Raw genomic sequence first — 14590 nt, forward strand, 5'->3', positions numbered from 1 at the left:
GTCAGGAATGGTGGTGACTACCTTTATTCCCAATATTCAGAGGCAGAAGCAGGCAGATGTTTAGGAGTTCCAGGCCAGCCTGGTCTACATAGAGGGTTCCAGGCCAGGCAGGGCTACATAGCAGGACAATCAAGACCCCGTGAATATGATGGTTTATCCCTGTAGCTGAAGGCGGCCCTTGGCCCCGTGAATACGATGGTTTATTCCTGTAGCTGAAGGCGGTCCTTGGCTAGAGGCTAGATTTGAATTTGAAGTCTGTGTGATGTATATGAAGCCCTGTAAAACAAAACTAAAGTCTTTTAGTGAGAAGCAGCTAGTGTCACAATACATGTAAATTAAAACTCTAAAATGCAGGGAAGCACTGGGGCTATATATCCTGAGGAGAACAGCAGGAGTGACATTTGCAAACCTCCTCTCAGGACTTGGCGACTGCACTTCTTTGGACTCTATCCAAGACGTTAACACTGGCAGTCCATTAGCCTTGCTTGTTCTTACACGTCCATCTTGGTCTAAGGAATACAGCTACAGTAGTGTGGTTTCCCTGTTTAGTTAGGTTTACTTTTCATTTTTAAAATGTATTTTAGCTTTTTTTTTTTTCTAATTTAAAATTTTTATTTTACGTGCATTGGTGTTTTGCCTGCATGTATGTCTTGGTGAAGGTGTCAGATTGCCTGGATCTGGGTTACAAACAATTGTGAGCTGCCACATGGGTGCTAGGAATCAAACCCAGGTCCTCATGCTCTTAGCTGCCGCCGAGCCATCTCTCCTGCCCCTTAGTTGTTTTTTGTTTGTTTTGTTGTTGTTGTTGTTGGTTTTGTTTTGTTTTCAGTTTTTTGAGACAGTGTTTCTCAGTATAGTCCAGGAAATCACTCTGTAGACCAGACCAGGCTGGACTTGAACTCAGAGATCCACTTGCCTCTTTTTTCTAAGTGCTAGGATTAAAGGCATGCACCACCACTGCCTGGCTAGTTTAATTTATTCTTTCCAGGTGCTTTAAAAAAAAGTTTTAATTCTTTGGCTTCCTGGAAATTGTGGCTCATGTGGTGCTGTTATTCTCAACTCTACATTTCTCATTGAGCTAGGTTGCTAGTGATAGTTTTTAAAGACTTAAAAAACTATAGTTAATAACTCTGAGGATGAAGCTGATAGAATTTTGCTGTGTTAGACAAAGTCCTGGGAAACGGTAAAGGTTGGTAGTTATGGAGTTATGTGATACCATATGATCCATATTCACATACTGACATGCTCTCTGTGGGCCTCCGTCTCAGGGTTGCACCCAGAACCTGTGTTGAGTGTCACCTATGCCCTGCAGAAGCAACCCCTGCACATCTTCACACTTTCTGTTTCTGCATTCCAGAATAATCATTGAATTATGAGTCTGTCCTCTACATGAATAGCATTTTGTCATTTCTGGAATGTAGTTGCTATTGAGCATTATTTTTAGTGCTCCCTGTGCTGGATAATTGCAGAAGAAAGTGTATAATACTTTTTTTTTTTTAAAGATTTATTTATTTATTATGTATACAGTGCTCTCTGCCTGCTTGTACCCCTGCAGGCCAGAAGAGAGCATCAGATCACATTATAGATGTCTGTGAGCCACCATGTGGATGCTGGGAATTGAACTCAGGACCTCTGGAAGAGCAGTCAGTGTTCTTAACCTCTGAGCCATCTCTCTAGCCTGAAAGTGTATAATTCTTATACTCAGACCATTTCATGCCTAACTGGGATATGATTGAGACAGCAAGCATATCTAAGTATATTGAGAAAGCAAGATATCTAAATATATGTAGGAATCAACTTGTTTTTATATTTAAAAAAATATAAAATGAAGACCCCAAACTGAATTCAGTAGGTCTAGGGATGACGATGGATGCTTTCTTCTTAGTAACATACTGGATGGTTCTGCTGCACGTCGTTCATGTATAGAAAACAACCGACCTGGGCCAGTGAGGTGGCTCAGTGGGCAGCAGTGGTCCATGTAAGCCTGACATCTGAACTGGGACAATTGGCAGCGCTTGTGTAGCGGAAGACAAGGGTTAACCCTTCAAACTACTCTCACTTTTCCACATGTGCTGTGTCACGTGTGCGCACACTAACACTGCAGGGCTGGAGGGATGACATACTGCTCTTCCACAGGACCTGAGTTCAGTTTCCAGCACCCCTGGTGGCCAGCTCACAACTGCCTGTAACTTAGCTGCCTGGGGATTCAGTGCCTCTGGTCTCCATGGAAGTCTGCATTTACATGCACATAACTTCCCATAATTAAAAAGAATAAAATATATCTTTAAGAAGTAAAAAGGAAAGGAAGGAAGGAAGAAAAGCAGGCCATATAAACAGATAAACTTACTAGGTAGAAAAACTAAAAATCATTAGGAGGATTACAGTTACAGTCCACTGAGAGACTGCTTGTCTGCAAGGCCATGGCTTTGACTGCTATACTGTAAAAACAACAAAAATAAAATAATGAGTTTTGCACTTATATGCAGAAATGAGATTGTTCTGCAAGTGTTTAAGGTTTTAAAAATCACTGACTATTCACAGTGTGTGGTGCACGCCTATAATCCCAGCACTTGGGAGGCAGAGGCAAGTGGATCTCTGTGAGTTCAAGGCCAGTCTGGTCTACAAAGGGAGTCCAGAACAGCCAAGGCTTTTACACAGCAAAACCCTATCTTGAACCACCGCCCCCACTCCCCAAAAAAAAGAAAGAAAAGGAAGTCAGTATTCTCTTAAATGTGCTCAAAAACCACCCTACTGTAAGTAAGGCCTTACAGAGATGTGGACCATGTAAGGCTGGGCAGAGGATGATGAGTATACTGTAATTACAGTTTAAAAAGATAGCAAATTGTGTGTGTGTGTGTGTATGTGTGTGTGTGTGTGTGTGTGTGTGCGCGCGAGAGAGAGAGAGAGAGAGAGAGAGAGAGAAAGAGACAGAGAGAGAGAGATTGAGAGAGTACTTACCTATTGGGTTTTATTATTTTGAAGTTTTCTTCATTTAAATTTCTAAGTATTTAGTAAGCTAGAAAATGATATAAAGTATTAGTGGTCTTTGATCTTTGTTGGCCTCCAAAGATACCTGAAGTTACATAAGAACTACTGAAGGTGAAACAGAAGAGGACCTGACCTTGCTGGTCTGGCCCACATAGGGGTCAGGAGCAGTTAGGGTGGGGAGTTGCCATCATAGTCAGTGATAGTCAATTCTTAGTGTGATCGAGGTAATTTTTCTCTTGTCACAGCTGAATGTGAAGGAGATTCTGGGGCTGGATGTGGCTCAGTGGTAGAGCAGTTGCCCCAATATCACCTCTCTGCTAGGGTACTCTATAAGAAAGAGATTTTTACTCTAATTACATACTGCTTTCTAATATTGAACTGTATGTAGCCCAAGCTCATCGGGTGTTTTGTTTTGTTTTAAAACCAGAGTTTCACTGTGTAGGCCAGGCTGTCCTCAACTTCACAATCCTTGGGCCTCAGTATCCTCAGCAGCAGCAATCTTGGAGTTTTGTTTGCTTCTTTCTTGGGGGTCATTAGAAGTATTTCTCACTGACGTGATGGCGCATGCCTATAACCCTCGTACTTGGGGAGCTGGAGTGTGATATTCCTTCTTCCCTCAGATGATTTTCATTCATAGTCTAGTACCTTCTTTCTGCCTTCCCTTAAGCCGCTTTTTCCTCTCTGATTTCTTTTAGTTCACACACACACACACACACACACACACACACACACACATATTCGTGCATACACATGAACGTGCACTTGGAGTCTAGGTTTCATATATAAGAGAAAAAACACAGTATTTGTCTTCCGAGTTTGGCTTATTTTTCTTAACATAATGGCTTCCAGTTCCATCCATTTACCTGTAAATGTCATGAATTCATTTTTCTTTATGATTACATGAAACTCTGTTGTCTGTGTACCACATTTTTGTACACCTAGGGTGTCTGATTTCCTCCAGTAGTGAAGATGGATGTGTCAAGTATCTGTCTGGTATGCTGGCTTAAAGTCCAAGAATGACACAGCTGGGTTATTTGGTAGCTCTTGTCTCAGTTTATCTAGGACCCTTCACACTGACTTCCCTACTGGCTGGACCACTTTCTCTCTCTTCCTTTATGCTCCCAGTGTCTAAAGGTTCTTCTTGCCCTGTGCATTTTCCAGAATATGTTTTTGATGAGAGCCTTCAGACTGGGGTGAAATGGAATCTCAAAGCAGTTTTAATTTGCATTTCTCTCATGACTAAGGAAATTGAATTCTTTTCCAAATATTTCTTGGCAGTTGGTAGATTTTTTTTTTTTTTCAGAACATTCTACTCAGTTCATTGGCTCATTTGTTGAGTAGATCATTGGGTTTTTTTGTTTGTTTGTTTCTTTTAATTTTTGCAGTTCTTTTTATATTCTAGATATATATTCTAGTCCCCTGGCTGGCATAAAGTTGGCAAAGATTTTCTTTCATTTCTAGGCTTTCTTCACTGTAATGATTGTTTCCTTGGCTGTGTGGAAGCTTAGTTTTTTGTAGACCATCCTAATAGTTCTTGGGATTATTGCTGTGCTGTTGGAATTCCATGCCTGTGTCTTGAAGTGTTCTGTTTCTGTCTTCTTCTAGCAGTTTCCAACATCTCAGGCTTATATTGAGTTGGTTTTTGTGTACAGTGAGACCTGAGGATCTACCTTTATTCTGGGTCCTTTGTGCTGCCCCTCTCGTCTGCCTCTGCTGGCGTGCTGTGTTTTGTCACTTTGGCTCTGTGGTACAGTTTGGGGTCATGGACTGTGATGCCTCCAGCATTATTCTTTTTTACTCAAGATTGCTCTGGGTGTTTGAGGTTTTTCCTGCTTCCGTGTCAACTTTAGAGCTCTTTTCTATGGCTTTGCAAAGAGTGTTACTGTAATTTTGATGGGGATTGTGTCGAATCTGTAGTTACTCTCAACAGTATAGGTATGTTTACAGACTCTGCCAATCCTTGAGTGTGAGGGCTCTTGTCTTCTGGTTATCCTTAGCTTCTTTCTTCAGAGTTCTAAAGCTTTTGTTGTTGAGATCCTCCACTGCCTTGGTTAGGTCTGTTCCTTGGTGTTGTGTGCTGTTTTAATCAGATTTTTCCAGGTCTTTTTCTCAGCAAGTTCATTTTTGTTTTATTGAAAAGCTGATGATTTCTTTCTGTTGATTTTATGTCTCGCTGCTATGCTGAAACTTTTTATCAGATCTAAGAGTTCAGACTATTTTAGATGACAAGTTTAAAGCAATTCTGGAGGGCAAGCTTCAAGATAGGGTATTAATTTTAGTTTGTTTCTTTGGAGAGGTGAGAGGGGAGAAAGACAGCTGTATAGCCATGGATATGTCACAGTGCACATGTGGAAGTCAAAGGGTCAAAGGACATGTTTTGGGATTCGGTTCTTTCCTACTATATGAATCCCAGTATTCCACTCATGTCAGCTTAGTGCTAGTTGCTTTAAACCTCTGAGCAACCTCGCTTACCCTTCACTCCCTACCTCATGTACTAAATTACAGAAATCAAGATAGTGTGTCTGACCCATCAAGTCAACAGAACAGAGCTAACAAAACCCATGTATTTGTGGGGTATTCATAAGTGCCATTAGCATGAACAGTGTCTTCAGTAGATGTTTTGAGAGAACTAGATGTTCTGTGACGAATGGAACCAGGCCATTATCTCACATCACGTATGAAAGACAACAACAGCATGACTTAAACCTAAACTTACGAGCTGCCTGCTGTTGTGCCACCAGCTGTCGGCTTTTTGCCAGAAGCTGAAGTGGCTCCAGCTGAACTCGAGCTCATTACTGTGAAGGGAAGCTAAGGACTCCAGCTCAGTAGACATTTCTCAAAGGTAGAAATGCAGCCATGCGCTAAACCAGCAGTTCTCAACCTGTGGGTCACAGTCCCCAGAGACCATTGGAGTACACAGATGTTTACATTACAGTCCCCAACAGTAGCAAAATTACAGGGATGAAGTAGCAGGAAAATAATCATATGCTTGGGAGTCACTACAGCAAGAGGAACTATATTAAAGGGAGATGACCCCACGTTGCATGTTACTGTCCCTGAACACCAGCCAGTGGGACCAGATGTGTATCACATGTGGCTGATGTACCAGGAGGCAGGAAGGCATGTCAGGTTCTCTGGATTGGAGTTAAAGGTGATTGTGAGCCCGTGTGGGTACTGGGTCTCAAACCCAGGTGCTTTGGAAGAGTAGCCAGTGCTCTTAAACACTAAGCCATTCTCTCCAGTCTCCCATTTTATCCTTTGTTCCATGTGCTTGCTGTTTCTGTTCTTTGTTTAAATGTTTAAATTTACAGATACTTAATGATTACGTTATTGGGATATACATTTTTAGTACAGTGGTATGCTTGTCGTGTGTCCTAAGGACAGTGACACATACAGTATCATCTAGGTGTGTGGTAAGCTGTACCATCTAGGATTGTGATGAAATCACCTGACCGTGCCTTTCTCAGGACATTCCCACTGTTCATTGATGTATAACTACTGGTTGGTCATTAAGGAAGTGAAAGCCACCATGAGGTATCACCCCCAACTTGTTAGAGTAGTCTTTGCCGCAAAGACAAGATGGATGGACAAGAATGTGGAGCAAGTGGAACCTTTGCTTGCTGCTGGTAACACTCTGCAGTAGTGAAACCACTGTGGAAAACAGTATGGAGATTCTTCATAAAACTAAAATCTTAACGTTTGCTTTTCAGACAGGGTCTCTCTAGGTAGCCCAGGCTGGCTCACCTCACATTTCTTCTGCCTCAGCCTCTGAGTGCTTGGGATTATGGTCATGTCCTTCCAGTGGCACTTGATTACAAAACAGACAGACCCTCCATGCATCCAGCAGTCCCATTTCTGGATTTATATCTGAAGAAATATGAAACCAGTGCATCAGAGTACTCTTCGTATTTCCATGCTCAACCTGACTTCTTTTTTCCCTGAGTGGTGGGATGGAGTCAGGGGGTGACTGGATAAAATGTGGTCTGTCACCATGGCGTACTGTGCAGTCTTAATAAAACTAGAAATTCCCCCACTTGCAGCTGCACAGATGAACCTGAGGATATCATGCTAACAGCAACAAACAACACAAAAAATCAAACTACACCGTCTCATTTGTGTGTAGACTATGAAAAGGTTACACTCACAGAGAGCAGAGTGAGGGGGGCCAGGGATGGCAGGGCTGGGGAATTGGGGGTTTGTTGGTCAAATGATCCAGGTTTCAGTTAGGAGGACTAAGATGAAGGGAATATGGTGAGATTCCTGTATCCTAGCCCTTAAAGCAAGAATAAAACTAAAGGAGTGAGGAGGGGGATGAATTAAAGAGCTGTTGGCCAGCTAATAACAGTGCGCTGAGATAGACTTTAAGTGTATCACCTCCCAAAAATGTGAGGTATCACGTGTGCTAGCGTGTTAGCTTATACTCCTTCATTTCAAGCACCATGTTGTATACCATACATTATGTTTGATTTGTCAGCTAAGTATGTAAAAACAAATGTTTTTTTTGTTGTTGTTGAGATAGGGTTTCTCTGTGTAGCCCTGGTTGTTCTGAAATTTACTCTGTAGACCAGGCTGGCCTCACACTCAAGATATCCTCCTGCCTCTGCTTCCTGAATGCTGGGATTAAAGGTGTGCACCACCACCGCATAGCAGAGTAAATGATTTTTAAAGGACAATTGGTTATACCTAATATATGTATATATGAAGTTTTTACTTTATTATATGAAATATTTTGTTCCAACATAACTGCTATGTACATACATATATAACCAATAATTTCATTCTTTTGAATTTTTACTTCCTCTTCCTTGTAACAAGCCTAGGAGCAGTAGCCTAGTGTATAACAGGCTTACCACCTAGGGCGGTGCACATTCATTTTATACTTATTCCTCATACCTACTAACTGTGTTTTTCTCTTTTAACTAAATTGTAGGTCATTACTGAGCTTTCTGATTCTAAGTTTATCTAGAAACAGAAGCCTGTGTTTTCTGCTGTGCAGATGCTGTGTTGTGGACTAGGCTGTGGTTGGAGTTCAGTAGATGATAGTCAGTTACAATACCTTTGGATAGATGGCGTACTTTAGACGTTTTATCGTCCTGTGGTATCAGTCAGTTTTGGATAACAGGTAGACAGATCTTCTATACTTACTAGCATACTATATTATATTCCTGTTGATTGTCTCTTTCCTTGAAGCTTAGAAGATTGGGATTTGGGTGTATATACTTGTGTTTACATTATTTTGTCTACTTAGAATGATTAGTGTTGCTTGAGTCTTAGCTTTGCTATATTTTTCTGTAATAAGCTTTTGTATTTATTTCTATATAATATCAGATTTAATAATTTGGGGCTGTGCTAAATGTTCAATGAATTATTTATTTAAATAATGTTTTTCACAACTATCAAGTGCTTCAAAAATGATTAAATTTTTCTGAGTTGTTTTCACTTGATATGCTGCACTTAGAAGCTACTTAAAGAGGGCAGCTTGTCTTATTTGTTGTTGTTTGAGACATTCTTGGTGTGGAGCCCAGGCTGGCCTGGAGGTCAGGGCAGTTTCTGCCTCAGCTTTCCATGCCTGACTTGGATGTCACTGATGCCTGGAACTGCCGCACGGCCTTAATGATGGGGCTGTTGTGTTCTCCATGGCTTTCAGGAGTATTTCCTGACAAGTGTAAAGGTATTCAGGTACATACATTTGTATAGCTCGCATTAAAATCTCTTTTACAGCAGGGTCTCATTATGTAGCCCTAGCTGGCCTAGAACTTTCTATGTAGACCAGACTGGTGTTTTCCTCGTGAAGCTCAGCCTACCTCTGCCTCATGAGTGCTGAGTTAGCATACTAACCTGTTTCTCTCTGTTTACTAGAAGGTTCCTGTGTAAGATGACACAGTAGCTGTTGTACCACTGTCCCTTTCAGGAAACCCTTTTTGCCGTTGGAGAGATTCCTCAGTGTTAAAAGCATTGGCTACTCTTCCAGAGGACCAGGGGTTCGAGTCCCAGTACCTACATGATAGCTCACAACTGTTTGTAGGTCCAGTCCCAAGAGATCTGATGCCCTCCTGGTTTTCCTGGCCACCAGGCATAACTGCAGTGCACAGAAATATACATAGAGACAAATCACCTACATACATAAAATAAAAGTTTTTAAAAATTAAGACTAAGAAATCCCTTTGGTTTTTTAACAGTATTTTCAACTCATAATAATGAATATTGAAACAAAATGAGTTTTTCTCATCAGAAGTACAACTTTATTTCAAAGTGGTTATTTATCAAACAAGAATTAAGGAGAACATTGTTAAGTTTCCTCATTAGGACATTCTAGAGTTTCCACTGATAAATGATGAAACACTATAGGGAATATTTTATTATATAAATTTGATAATGCCAATTGGCCCTAGTTGTTTTAGGTTTATTTATTTTTTATGTATGAGTGTCTTGTCTCCATGTATGTATGTGCACTGTGAACATGCCTGGTGCCCACAGTCAGAAGGGGATGTATGCCCTGGGCCTAGAGTTGGGAGCCACCATGTGGGAGCTTGCAGCCAGCCCTGGGTCCACTGGAAGAGCAGCAGTGATCTTTGGACATCCCCCAGATCCCATATTGGTATTATAGTTTTATTTTTTTCCTCATACTTCATTCAAATGTGTGTCCATTGTCATTAGAGGCACTAAGGAAAACTGGAGGATGTGTGCGTGTGTGCTTACATGTGTGCGTGTGTGCTTACATGCGTGGGTACATGTGTATATGTGTTTTGAGAAAGGGCTTCACCATGTCATGCTGGTTGTCCTGGAACTTCTAAGTAGACCAGGCTGGCTTCAACCTCACACAAATTCACGTGCCTCTGCCTCCTGAGTGTTGGGATTAAAGATTTGCACCACCACGCCTGGCTGGATTTTATTTTTTAAAGTATCTTGTATGTCAACACAGATACATGAAGAGTTAAGTTTGGTTTGTGAGGGCAAAGATTGGAGTTTGTTTGTTTGAGACAGGGTTTGTCTGTGTATCTCTGGCTGTCCTGGACTCTCTTTTTAGACCAGGTTGGCCTCCAACTCACAGAGATCCTCCTGCCTCTGCCTCCCCAGTGTTGGGATTACAGGTGTGTGCCACCATGCCTGGCTGGATTTGATTCTTTTGTTTTGTTTTGTTTTGTTTTGTTTTGTTTTTTGAGACAGGGTTTCTCTGTGAAGCCTTGGCTATCCTGGACTTGCTTTGGAGACCAGGCTGGCCTCAAACTCACAGCGATCTACCTGCCTCTGCCTCCCGAGTGCTCGGATTAAAGGCGTGCGCCACCACTGCCCGGCTTGATTTTTTTTTTTTTTTTTTTTAAAGAAAGTGGTTCATCACTCAGGAGGCAGAGGCAGGTGGATCACTGTGAGTTCCAGAAAGTGGTTCGTTCATTGCTGGGCTTGATACTGCTGCAGACATCTTCCACTCATCCCCCTCACACACTGGAGCTCCAGCTCAGGCTCTTGTGCTACGGAAGCCTTCTGCTGCTCAGCCTTGTGCGCAGGCTGCATATTGTAGTTTTGACACAGCTATTTTGAGCAATAACACATAGATCAGTAATAATTGATACTGTGGGGGTTTTGTTGTCCCTTCTCCCTTCTCTCCTCTCCCTTCCTTCTCACTGTCACTATATGGCCTGTGCTGGCTTGGAACTCATGATTCCCCTGCCTCAGCCTCCTGAGCTCTGGGATCACAGCCCTAGGCCACCATGCTGTTTGCAGACATTGTCTTATCATTGTATTTGCAGGCAGCCCCATTCAGTTCTGTGTCACAGGCAGGACCCAGCGTGGCTGCTTGCCTGTGAACATGTGTCAGGGGCTTCTCATTTCCTTAAGTTGTCCCTTGCATGCCAAATAATTTAAACTAGATAAATATATTTCATCTCAGAGGAAGAGCTGGTTGAAGTAGGTAAATATTGAACGCGTAGATTGCTTTTTATATACATTTCTTAAGCCTTATTTGTTAAAAGTGTATGACTTGAAGGCAAAATACTTGGTACAACATCCATTAAAAAAAAACCAAAAAACTAAGAATGTAACATTTATATAATTCCTGATTGTGTCTTGCTATAGGCAGTTTATTGTATATATGTGTAATAATATAAATATATAGGTGAAAAATAAAAATGTCTGAAAAAAAAAAAAAGAGGCCAGGTGTAGTGATGGGTGCTTTTTAATTCCCCTACTTGGGAGGCAGAGGCAGATGGGTCTCTAAGAGCTTGAGGCCCCCTTAGTCTACATAGCAAGTTCCAGCACAGCCAGAGCTGTGTAGAGAGACCCTGTCTCAAACACCCAAAAGAAGAAGAAAAAAAGTCAGGATTTTATTAATTAATTAATTTTTTTGTTATGGTTTTTCAATACAAAGTTTCTCTATATAGCTTTGTCTGTCCAGGGACTCATTATATAAGCCATGCTGGCTCCTAACTCAGATCCACCAGTTTGTGCCTCCAAATTGCTGGGACCAAAGGCATGCTCCACCACACCTGGATAAAAGTCAGGATTTTACTTCAAAGATGTTAGGTCAGTTTGTTCTGTGTACTATGAAAACTAGGATTCGTTTTTAAATGGTGGTTTTTGAGGTGTGTTTGTGTGCGCGTGTGTGTGTGCGTGCATGCATGCATGTGTATGTATGTGATATGAGAATTTCACTGTGTAGCCCAGGCTGCCCTGAATCTCCTGGTCATCTTTGTGTCTCAGCATCCTGAGTGTTTTATACATCCTGCAAGAGCAGGACCAGGATTCCAGGCTTGAGACCACATACCCTGTGCCCCTCCTTAGAACAGATTACATCGCTTATTGAGCGGTCTGGGGCATGGTCAGGTTGCCAAGCTTTCTCAGCAAGTGCCTTTTACCCCCTGAGCCAGTTTGATGACCCTTGTTTTTTCTTTCGTTTGGAGGTTTGATTTACTTTTGAGACAGTATCATGTTGCTGAGGCTCCTTCCTCAGCCTCCCCTTTGCTGGGGTGATGGGGTACACCATCACTAATGGTAACCATGGTAGCATATATATGCTTTCCTGTGAGTATGGTCGTTTGTAAAATTTATAAATACTATGCATTTATTATCTAAGGATTTTATATTTGTATTTTATTTTTATATAATTCTGGACAATTAAGTGTCATCTGAGGGCATTTACTTTTTAATAAACTATAAGTTTATTAAACTTGAAAAACTTACCATTTAAAATCATCAAATAATATAGTTAGGTTTTTGAAAATTAGGGATAAGTTATTAAATTCCTTACTTGGATTTTTTGAAATGTATCCGTAGTTACTGACAGTTTTTAATGTCATGGATATAGAAACTTTCAAGAAGTTTCTAGATGTTTATGATGCTGTTTTTTAAGGTGTGGTTGTTGACTAGGAGTCTTGCTGTGTAGCTTGAACTGGCCTGGAATTATGCTTTACCTGCCCAGCCCACAGCCAGTGCATGCTGAGATTCCATGCATTTCACCACATCACAGCTACTCTGCAGCTAAAGGTGCTTGCTGCCAGGCTTGACAATCTAAGCTTGATTTTTGGGGACCCATTCATGAAAAGGAAAGAACTAACTCACTCATGTTTGCCCCTTGACCTCCACATGCATGCTATGGTACACAAACACTCACACACAATGAATAAATAACGAAAGGGTTTTTTGCATTATTAATTACTTGTGTCCTTTTCTAGTAAAAGAAAAAAAACATTGCATTATGGAAATTTTAGAATTGGCCAGCCATTGCTTCTAGTGTAAGGAATTGAGCAAAGAAGTAGAATTAGCATAATCTATCATCATTATCAAAAATCAGACACAGAGCAAGAGCAGATAGGGTCTCTGTGAGTTCAAGAACAGCCTAGTCTACATAGTAAGTTCCAGGACAGCCAGGGCTAAGTAGAGAAACCCCATTTCAAGAAACCTGAAAAAGAAAAAAAGAAGAAATCAGACCTTTAGGGAAAGTAGAGGCGCTTCTTCAGTAACTGTGCAACAGAATACATAACACTTGGGTTTTAGACACTAGCTGTTATGCAGTCTAGAATCCAGGCGATCTTATATTTGTGCTTTGACTAGGTCACTGGACACTGGAAAACAAGTGGGCTACTTAAGTAAGCACTTGACTTCCAGGGGCAGCTGTTTGACATCTACAAAACAACAACAGTGGTGTAGTCATTCTAGAAGGGTGTGGAAATAACCAAGAAGTAATCAATGAGTATTAAGCGCTGTCTTAGGGCTTTATTGCTATGAAAAGACCATGGCCACAGCAAGTCTGATAAAGGCAAACATTTAATTGGGAATGGCTTATAGTTTAGAGGTTTAGTTCATTGTTATCATGGCGGGAAGCTGTGCAGTCAGACTTGGTGCTGGAGGAGCCAAGAGTTCTCATCTTGCTCTGAAGGCTGCCAGGAGGAGACTGTCACACTGTGGGTAGCTTGACCACGTAAGACCCCAAAGCCCCGCCTCCAAAGTGACACACTTAACTCTGATAAAGCCACACTTCCTAATCGCGCCACTCCCTTTGGGCCAAGCATTCAAACACCCGAGTCTGTGGGAGCCATTGCTGTTCAAACCACCACAAGCTGTGAAATAGTAGTACCATTGTTTACATTTGATTTTTTTTTTAATTAATGTGCACAAATTCTCAGACATCTTTTGCTTCTTGCAGTGTTTGATGATGGTGATGAGAGAACTCTGAGGCGTACCTCACTTTGCCTGAAAGGGGAGAGACATTTTGCGGAGAGTGAGGTAGGGTGGTAGAGTTAATTTGAACTGTGGAGCCTGATGGGGAAGTGAAGTATGAACTGAATTTGTTTGTCTCTTCTGCAGACCCTTGACCAGCTTCCTTTAACAAACCCAGAGCATTTTGGAACACCCGTCATTGCAAAGAAGACAAATAGAGGGAGGAGGTCCTCGCTTCCCATGTGAGTTCTCATGCGGTGACTACTCTGTGCTGTTACAGCTTCCACAGTTGGCTTTCTCAGAGTGGCTGCGTTGTGTTGGGGAACATTGCCAAAGCGTTATTATAAGGTGGCATTCTGCCTTCCATTTACCGTGCCCAGACATTACCAAAGTTCCAGTTCCCAAAAGACCACTTTAATTTGCTTTGATGAAATCTTGGTATGATTTCCTCTATTAAGTAATTACTTGTAGTTTTTGATCTCTATTTAAAAACAATTTGTTGTTATTGTTGTTTTGTTTTTTTCTGAGACAGGGTTTTTCTGTGTAGCCCTGGTGGAACTTGCTCTGTAGACAAGGCTGACCTCAAACTCAAGAGAGTCCCCTGCCTCTACCTCCCGAGCACTGACATTAAAGGTGTGCGCTATCACCACCTGGCTTAAAAAAACAATTTTGAAGTTAAAAATAATAATGCAAAGGGTTTCTGTATGTCTTTTGTCTAGAGTGAACAGTTTTTAATGTATCTGGCCTATTTGCCTTATCGTTCCGTCTTTTTATATATACATATCATGATTAATTTTCAGATTTAGAACCTGACTGAGCAGAAGCAAAGAGCATCACAGTCCTTTGTCCTTATGTAAAAGGCTAACATGCTAATGGACAACCCAGTCACATAGATGAAATGTGCAGTTCACAGTCAGACGCCGTCATTCTGCCTTGTGCTCTGAGGTTC

At 41.4% G+C, this 14590-nt stretch overlaps 1 protein-coding gene across 2 annotated transcripts in view; it reads left to right on the plus strand.

Annotated features, from left to right (window-relative positions):
* Arid4a (AT-rich interaction domain 4A) overlaps positions 1 to 14590 on the plus strand; it is a 112064-nt gene that overhangs the window by 42741 nt on the left and 54733 nt on the right. For both annotated transcript variants that reach the window (XM_051147195.1, XM_051147194.1), the window contains 2 exons: positions 13628 to 13707; positions 13789 to 13883. In XM_051147195.1, coding sequence (XP_051003152.1) covers positions 13628 to 13707; positions 13789 to 13883 — 175 coding nt within the window. The remainder of the gene's footprint in view (positions 1 to 13627; positions 13708 to 13788; positions 13884 to 14590) is intronic.

The sequence above is a fragment of the Acomys russatus genome, chromosome 1 (assembly GCF_903995435.1).
Source record: "Acomys russatus chromosome 1, mAcoRus1.1, whole genome shotgun sequence".
NCBI lineage: Eukaryota > Metazoa > Chordata > Mammalia > Rodentia > Muridae > Acomys > Acomys russatus.